Below are 9,459 nucleotides of genomic sequence, written 5' to 3' on the forward strand. Positions count from 1 at the left end.
GCGTCTTGGCCGTTTTGCAATTTCCTGGCTAATGAAGTTCCCGCCTCAAAGGCTCGATGATCACTTGGGGTCAGCTGCTTCTTACGACGTTAAACCTTTTCTCATATTTACAGTCTTTCAAATATGTGTTAGGGATTAGTTTGGTCAATTTTTTTTGTGATTGTCATGTCAAGCCATGTCAGTCTATTTAAATCAGGGGTCTCAAACCACGTCCTAGTTTCGCTGTTCCAATTAGGCTGCTAAAATGAACCGATTAATATATTGTCAGCTTTTCTGGACATTTTTGGACATTAAAATGAGGACAAATCTTCTCTTTGAGCCTCTTATTAGCAAATATTCTCTTGTAGTGGATTTTTAAAAATGTCTTTAATTTTTTTTAATCAGAAAAGAAGGCAAATATTGAAACTATCATATTTTAACCTTGTTTTTTTTATTTTAAAAAGGTAAGTTTTTCAAAATGCTTTATTAACAGTGAAAAATAAAATGGGAAAGAGAAACTATTTCCAATATAACATTTAGTTATTCAAAATAAAATCTGATTAAATTAACTGGATCAAAAGCCATGAATTTTACTTTATTATAGATCTAAAACAGATTTAAGAAAATGTTTTTGACTAAAAAACAACACAAAAATTGTTGTTTTCGTGCCTTTAAATGCTCAAGCCACATTTCTCCTCACCTTTCTCAATTGCTAAACTTCTCCAGATGACCAAACCCCCCCCCCAAAAAAGCGCAACATGCTCTTGAGCCGCAGTAGGCAGATGTCGCCATCGCAAAGAATAAATTAACCACTCGTTCGTCACTCTTTGATGGAATTAAGCGGACGTTCCGTGTGAGCGTCCGTAAACACGGCGCCTTCTTGGGTTGGATGGCGGAGGCCCACCCAGAGGAGTCGGGGAGTAATCCCCTCGTTTATCCTCAGCTTCCATTATTCCTGGGATTTAAGGGCCAACTTTCATTTCCATGAAGCGACAAAGCTGGTTGCCCGGCACTGGTCATTGGGCAGCGGGAGGGGTTCGCCGGCGAGGTCGCGCACCCCATTTGGCCTTCGGGATGGTGGGGGTTCGCACCTGCGTCACGCCAGATGTACCGCTTAATAACATTCATGCTATTCAGACTTCATTAATGCTTCACCTGTCGCAAAATGGACAAGGGCGGCATACGCAAAATGTACCCTTACAATGGCCGACATCATTTTGAGGACATACGATGGTACCTATACACTTAAACAAACTTTGTTTATAAATTACAAGATTCTTCCATATGCAATTGACTGTTGCAGAATACAAAATGAAGTTACAGTTGTTTTGAATACATTTTAAGATGTTTCAGTGTTTGTTTATGTGAATGTGTTTGTGTGCTAACGTTAGCTTCTTCCTTACAGTTATTTACCCGCACTTATACCAATTGTTATTCATTTTAATACATTAATAAATTATTTTTCTCATTTTTGTGTTTCTCAAACTTTCTACACAATGGTCGTTTAATCTTCATAATTCACAGATGAGACCGCATTACCTTTCTTTTCTATATAAAGTTTCAAGCAAAAATTCACATTGTTCTTTGCCCCTATACCGCCTCCTGGTGGCCAAAAGCGTCAACACATGAATGATACTTAATCTGAGAGGTAACGTATAGTACTTGATTTATAATATACTTCTATACGTTTCTTTATTCCTATGACGAAAAAGAGCAACCTAGAAAGGCGAACAAATCAGAGTCAACGGCGTTAGCATCTGGCAGCCATTTTAAAGCAGTAGATATCGCGAGCAGTGGTGATTTTCTGTACTAAAATACTCTTAATTTAGTGGAAACTTGACATATTTTTATTCAATCAGTTACATAGGTGACGCTTATGAATTGTGAAGCGATGATTCTGGAGAATTGATCCAATGATAGTCAAGTCAAAGTACGAAACCCTATTGACCGATGTTTATAAAATGGCACTGATACAAAATGGTCGACAATCGACAAAAAATGACCGCTTTGTATCACAGTGCGCAATAGGGATCTAGCTATCTCTATATACGCTATCTATGAAAACCAATTCGAGCCACTGTCGAGTGACGCGTATACACGTCACTTCCGTAAACTTTACGCATTTCCGTTCATCGCAACACGGCGCCACCAGAGGAACTTGCAACGACGAATTCCAGTTCGGTAACTTCTCAGCTCTTAGGTGCTTTTCGAAACTATCGTTATCTTCAACATGGTAGACAAAATGAGTATGTCTCTGGACGACATTATCAAGCTGAACAACAAAGGAAGCCGAAGCGGAGCTTCGAGTGAACGTTCGGGGTTCGCCGGCGGATCCTCGAAATCGGCGCGGAGTCGACCGAATAATTTCAACCGCGAGAGGGTCAACAGGCCCGCACCGTACACTCGAGTAAGAACCACTTCAAATCTCTTTATTATTAAGCATTTTACACGCATGTGGACGGAGCTTCGAAGGTGACACGGAAGTAATATACGTAAAGGTTATAGTGTGTGTGCGCGCGCCTGGCGCGCGCGGGGGCAGGAAAGGAGGGGGTCAATCCCCGATTGTGACCAGCCGGCGGAATATAATAAATTAATACTGCGCATGCGTTGGCTGACGTCATTTCCCTTCGTGTGATGACGACATGCATTCGTGATACATTCAGTAACCAAAATAAACATTTTCTAGGTAGGCTAAGTTGCAGTCAATGGCAGCTAATGAGTTCATTTAAAACAAACAACTCAGTAATATGCTAAACTTTATTCCCCGAGTCTGATCCTCCTGAGTTGACACGATCTGGAATATCTTTTCCATGTTTTAAAATACTTGCATTTCCCTTCCCAGCCCAGAGAGTTGCCAGATAAATGGCAGCATGACATGTTTGAACAGCACGCTGGCGACCAAAGAGGACCGCGATCGGGATCGGACCGAAGCGCGGAAAATACTGCCAAACTGCTCATTTCCAATCTGGATTTTGGAGTGTCCGACTCTGACATCAAGGTAATTAACGCGGCACTTAAAACGCCCGACGCCACGGTGTTAAATCCCAAGTGATAAAGACTGACGCCCGACTCCTCCCTCTTCAGGAACTCTTTGAAGACTTCGGACCTCTGAGGAAAGCATCGGTTCACTACGACCGCTCCGGTCGTAGTAAAGGAAGTGCCGATATCTTCTTTGAAAATGCAGCCGATGCGATGAAAGCCATGAAACACTACAACGGAGTCCCTCTCGATGGTGAGGACTGTCGACCGGTAGCCTCGTCATTGCGATTCTAACGCTTTCGTCTTTGTCGCCCTTTCAGGTCGCCCTATGAAAATTGTGGAAGCGACGTCAGGCGCCGATTCACAAAGTAGACAATCGACACAGAGGTGAGAGATATATATACACGTGTATATATACATATATATACACACATTTATACATATATACACACTTACACACACATATACACATTTGCACACATACACATACACAAAAACATATACTCATACATACATATACACGTATACATACACATGAGCTCTATTTGGCCTTAATGTGGCCCGTCAACCAAACGTGATTTTGACACCACTGTCTTAAATGGTTTGTGTCTATTGTTCTCTACTACAATAAAATCATTCAATTTAATGATGGTCTGTCCACAGTTCCAACAGAGGTTTCGATAGGAGCCGGCTGGGTCAGCCCACCTTTGAAAGGAGTAAAAGAAGCGAATGGGGCGATTGGGGGGGACGAGGCGGCAGTGGCGGGGGCTCAAGAGGTTGGGGAAGTGGACGAGGGAGAGGCAGAGGAAACAGACCCCAGCTGTCAGCTGAAGAGTTGGATGCCCAGTTAGATGCTTATAATGCTATGGTAGGTTTTTATTTGCTAGTTTTTTTCCCCCATATATGTCAGAAAACTAATTATTTTTATTTTTGCAGGCAAACAACAATTAGACTGAGTCGGAGAAAGACATGAAGCCCACAGGTTTTTAGGAACGTGATTCATATTTGATAATTTTTTAGAGTTTTAACTCTCAGTACCATCGGCGATGATAGACGTCCAATTATGAGGCCACTTTCACCCTTCTGCTTCTGTTTTAATTGAGGTGGTCAATAATCGTCACGCAATCCGTTTGATCGTCCTCCCCCAGTCCAAATGGATTAGACGTCTATCAACGTCAATGGTGGCCACCGACTTAAACTGTTTTCGGTTCCAATTAATGTCGGATTGTTTTGGCCGAGAGACCAATGCGTTTTTTGCTTCCTAATACCTTTTTTTTTGTGTTTGCTAATTGCAACTTGGTTTAGTTTCAGATACTTATGTTCACTTTTCATCATTTCTGTCACTTGATGTACTGTCTACTTGATATGTGAACAACCCAGGGTTTTGTATATAAATACTCAATTAAAATTGATCCTGTTTGTTTTTTATATTTAAAAATGTTCCCTGCCTGGAGTAAGCAATTTAACCCAATTTGGTTCACCCTCTCCAAAACAGCCATTCAAATGTAAACAAAAGACAAAGCTGGACAAACATTTTACTTGATTTTTTTTTGGCTTTTAAACTCCAAAAGGTTGTCATTCTTCAAGAAAATAATATATGAATGCTTGCAGAAATCTGAAATTGGTATTTTTGGATGGGAAACATCAGAAAATGATACAAAAAGGACATAAAACCGTCAATACATTGTTACTTGAAAGTGCTTTACAATGATAGAAAATGGTGGGAAATGACAGGAAGTTAGCTGCATTGTTAACAATAGGTTGCTATTTTTTTTAATTGTGGCACCATAAATACACCCGGTTTGACGAGTTATTCATAATTATAAATTGTTTTTAATTTTTTATTCTTTGTGTAAAAGCTTCCCACTCGCCGTAGTTTTGTTCCCGGAAATGCTGGTTGGGCGGGTGGCGCACCGGGCGGCGCCGTCCCGTTATTCGCCATACTTGCACAGCAGCACACAACGAACGCACTTCCTCTCGGGCACCTGCACGCCAGCTGCTTTTCACTAGAAGGTTTGTCTTTTCTTTGTCTCTCCGGGTCGGGAAAAATGTCATGCGGAGCCATCTTAAGTTATATTCCAGTCCCGTTATCCGCTAGCATGCGTCTAGAACTTGTCAATTTAGTGTTAGCTATTAGCTTGAGCACGCTAGCTATTTTTGCCCCTTGTCGCCCTCATCAGCCCCACCCTGTCGGAAATTGACGGCTCCTCGTAAAAAAGTTCGCTTTATTTTTCGACAAAAATGTCCTCATATGTGCTATTTAGGGCTATAATATGAGTTCTTTCCTCTGTCTTTTTCCTGTTATCATAATTTATGTTAGCACGAGAAGGTTTTGTTCCATTCTGCTGCGAGACATTACGGTGATGGAATATGATAATTTAATGAATGCTTCCTGGCTACTTCATTTAAAATTCATATTGTAAGATTACTTAATTGTATTTTTTTTTATATAACGAAGAACGATCATTTCAAGCTGTATTTATCGCAGAATATGTGATACAATATGATCTTCAGTGTTTCTAATTTAATTGGAAACTCATCACCCTTACCCGCATCCTTTATCTACTTAACATTTATTTTTACAAGTGACTAGTTTTTTATTTTAATAAAAAAAATAACCAATGAAGACCAAGCGTCCAAATATGGGAATGTAAAATTTTGAGATGGACAATTGCGTCCTACAATACTTAAAATGTAATGTCCACTTATGTGGTAGCCAGGTCTTAATTATAAATATACATTTTACTATTAATTATTTAACATATAGAAATACAATTACAAATTTTTCAAATTATATGACATGTCTATTTCATATAATTCATTACATGCCATTGACAACAATAGCCATCCTGTTCATTTACCCATTTTAGTTAACAGCTACTCAAAAGATGATAGTTAAGAACTTTAAAACTTTATTGAGGAAGTTTTTATTTTTTGGTCATTAAAACAACCCTAGAACATGACAATTTTTGGTCTAAAATATTAGCATTCATTATGCCTGTTTAATTATTGTCCTATGTTTAAGTATATTTCCAAGCTAAATCTATTACATGAAGAAAAACTAATTTCACTCTGGTTCCAGACAATGTATATTTGTTTTTTCTTACAACTTTATTCATTGCATGCCATTGACACCAATGGACGTCCAGTTCGTTTTGTAGGCGTGTCCATGCCGACTGTCCATCCCACTCTTGACCCTAAAACGGTAACTACAACCATCAGACAACTTAATTGGTGTACCTAAATATGTTTTTAGGGATTAAATGTCCCATGTTTTCGTAGAAAATTATCAAAATATTCACACGGCAACATTGATGGCTGAATAATGTTCTGACACGTTTTGCTGTGTACGTGGCTTATTTTTTTCCTCTTTATTTTCCTTTTTTTTTCCCCCTTGCAACTTTCAGACATTCCTCTGATGATCGACTAGTTTGGGCAGGCCAGAAGAGGAATGGGGAAGGCGTTTTGACTCTCCTTTAAAAAGGAGGATTTAGCTTTAGATTCTTTTGCCGTTTATACTACTAGTAGTATGAGTGAGAATAAAAACAAGCCATTCATTTACAAATATGATTGCAGTTTACATATTTAGATGATCAGGTGGTATGAAGATGTTTTTGCATGATTTGAATGAGGCAAAATGACCTACTTTTCTCTCCAATAGATTGTTCTATTAATTTCTTTCAGATGTACTGTCATTTTTTTGTGTAAAAATTTAATCTGGTGTTCAGAAAGTATTTTTTCAAAATTGAGTATTGGAAAAAAAAGAGGGTCGTCTTATATTCGGGCCGATATGGTACATAAGATTCGTAGTATTTGGCAGCTCTGTAGTAGTAGTCTTGTGATTGGTAAGACTCTTGCGGGGGTGCCGTCATTTCAGAGAAGTGACTTAATATGACGTCATCATGCGGTCAGCAGGTGCACCTTAAAAATGGGAGACGCTGGAAATTATTTGCTCTTAAAGCGGCAGCGACAGGCTTTGCTCTTGCTCCGTTTGTCCGTTTCTCCAGGTAGTCGCTATCTTGTTTTCACTCCTTGAATGGCTTCAGCTTCCTCAACTGTATATTTATGTATTATATATATCTTTTGTGGTCACCAGACATGGCTGAGGATGACATGACACCAGAGCAGCTATCGGCCATCGCGGCTGAAAACGAAGAGCCGGAGCTGGTCAACTACAAGGCGCCCGCCCGCAAGACGGTGCAAGAAATACACGAGATGGACAAAGAGGACGAGAGTTTACGTAAATACAAAGAAGCTCTCCTTGGTGCTGAGGTCTCTGCAGCTGGTGAGGCATTTTGGAGTCTTTTTACAGTTGTTACATTTAAAAAAAAATATTAATTATATTTTGATATTAATACATAATGATTTTGATATGCTTATAGTTGTGATATTTAATAAATATACACTTTTGGATCATTGTATTTGTATTTCTGTATAGGTGCAAAAACATATTGTGGTAGTTATAATGGGGTGATCCTACTTTTTTTGTTTATAGCGGCCATGTTAGGTCTACATTAAGCGCGATATTTGAGGGATTACTGTAGTGTTTTTGGAATATAAGGGGGAAAAAACATGGTTTAAATTGGACTTAAGTATAAGTGACAGTTTTTATTTGATCAGAAACCAAAAAAATGCGACTTATAGTGCGTAAAATACGTTGGATTGGCTGAAATTAATGGCATTTTTTCCTGTTGTCAGATCCCAACATTCCCAATGTCCAGGTGACCCAAATGGCGCTAATGTGCGAGAGTGCCCCAAATCCTCTCGTGCTGGACTTGCAAGGTGAGTCGTGGGACTTGAATTATTTTACAAAATAAAACGTTGAGAAAATAAAAAGCCATGTTATGTCATGTCTGTCCCTATAATCATGCTACCTGTACCTAATCCAATGTTTGTTTCATTTGGATTTATCATCAGGCGACTTGGAATCCTTCAAGAATGAAGCTTTTATTCTGAAGGAAGGAGTTGAATACAAAATAAAGATCAGCTTCAAGGTGAAAAGTACAGAAGGAACAAATGTGTTTTTTCAAATGACAACTTTTTCTGCCATCGCCGCCTATGACAACCTATCATTATTTTCACCCATATTTTGTCTTCTCAGGTGAACAAGGAGATCGTTTCGGGGCTGAAATACGTGCAGCAGACTTATAGGAAAGGAATGAAAAGTGAGTGGATGCATTTCTAAATCATTTTTAAAGACGCCATCCCATTTTGCACCAGCCAAATTAACCCCACCTTCACATTTATCCCCAGTTGACAAATCGGACTACATGGTGGGCAGCTACGGGCCACGCCCGGCCGCGTACGACTTCCTAACCACGGTGGAAGAAGCTCCCAAGGGCGTACTCGCCCGCGGCAACTACGTCATCAAATCCAAGTTCACCGACGACGACAAGCACGACCACCTTAGCTGGGAGTGGAACCTCAACATCAAGAAAGACTGGAAAGACTAAAAAAAAAAAAAGCCAAGTCCGTCCACCCCGCCCCCCGCTCTCCTTCCTTCGTTTGGCCCCCTCTTTTTTGAGTTTTCCCGTTTTTTATTTTTTTATTCTTTTTAACCATTACGCTGTCATGCCTTCTGTGACGCTTGTGCCTGGCTCAACGTTCCCTTTTCACTCCTCCTCCCCCGGCCTCGGTAGCAGCACTTTCCCCCCCCCCCTTCGGCCTCGCTAAACTCCCGCCGACGGACCCCCCCGCCCCCCTCCTTTGTTTTGCCGGTCGAGGTCAAGCTTGTGGCTTCTTCCCCCGGAATGGCGTCTTCCCGTCAGAATGAAGTACATGCTTAAAGCAAAGTGTACAATCACCTTGAGTTTGCCTTTCTTATCTAGTTGTATCACTGGTTGTGCACCCGTGTGACTGTGTATTCACTTCACTGATAATCAGCCGTCTCCCCACCAGATTGCTCTTCCCCGGCGACCGATCTTTGCCTTTGTTACGAGCTGCTCTACACGTTGTTGTGACGTTTTCACCCCCTAGAAAAACTGCCTTGGCTTCGGCTTGGTGTTAGGGCCGGAGAAAGAAAAGTATGAGGTATCGATTCGGATTTTAGTAGTTGGGATCGTTGGTGCATTCACAATGAATTGTCTAGGGTCCATCGACTCATTGTTTACGGTAAGCTAATAACTGGTCACTGATGACTTTGATGAGGGATGATTGTGTTGGAATAGCCGATTGTTAGTCTGTCAGCAGCAGTTGTTGGATACTTGGTAAACTGTTTCAATGTCTAGGGATGTTGGATTAATTGTTTATGGGAATCAGGTAAGTGTTAAGAAAGTTAATGAATCGTTTATGATGAGTGGTTAATCCATTAGGGTTTGTGGTGGATCAATAAGCCGTTTGGAGGTAGTTGTGTTTGGATAGTCGATGAATTGTCTGTTGGTTATTGGATACTTGGTAAACTATTTCATTGTTAAGGGATATTCAATTTATTGTTGATGGTAGTCAGATGACTGGTCTATGGATGGTTTATGATGAATGATTACGGATGAATCGGTAGTTCAG

General features: G+C 40.3%; 2 protein-coding genes across 2 annotated transcripts; both read left to right on the forward strand.

Annotated features, from left to right (window-relative positions):
* Positions 1-2,072: 2,072 nt before the first annotated feature.
* On the forward strand, positions 2,073-4,370 carry LOC144198055 (aly/REF export factor 2-like). The gene is made up of 6 exons (XM_077718855.1): positions 2,073-2,386; positions 2,822-2,977; positions 3,064-3,211; positions 3,279-3,345; positions 3,622-3,826; positions 3,895-4,370. The coding sequence occupies exons 1-6, from the start codon at positions 2,210-2,212 to the stop codon at positions 3,907-3,909; spliced, it is 768 nt and encodes a 255-aa protein (XP_077574981.1). The 5' UTR covers positions 2,073-2,209; the 3' UTR covers positions 3,910-4,370.
* A 360-nt stretch (positions 4,371-4,730) lies between these two features.
* Positions 4,731-9,044, forward strand: LOC144198056 (rho GDP-dissociation inhibitor 1-like). Its single transcript, XM_077718856.1, has 6 exons — positions 4,731-4,971; positions 7,055-7,243; positions 7,657-7,740; positions 7,876-7,952; positions 8,060-8,123; positions 8,212-9,044. The coding sequence occupies exons 2-6, from the start codon at positions 7,057-7,059 to the stop codon at positions 8,409-8,411; spliced, it is 612 nt and encodes a 203-aa protein (XP_077574982.1). The 5' UTR covers positions 4,731-4,971; positions 7,055-7,056; the 3' UTR covers positions 8,412-9,044.
* Positions 9,045-9,459: the final 415 nt, after the last annotated feature.

This window comes from Stigmatopora nigra, chromosome 6 (assembly GCF_051989575.1).
Source record: "Stigmatopora nigra isolate UIUO_SnigA chromosome 6, RoL_Snig_1.1, whole genome shotgun sequence".
In the NCBI taxonomy this organism is placed as follows: domain Eukaryota; kingdom Metazoa; phylum Chordata; class Actinopteri; order Syngnathiformes; family Syngnathidae; genus Stigmatopora; species Stigmatopora nigra.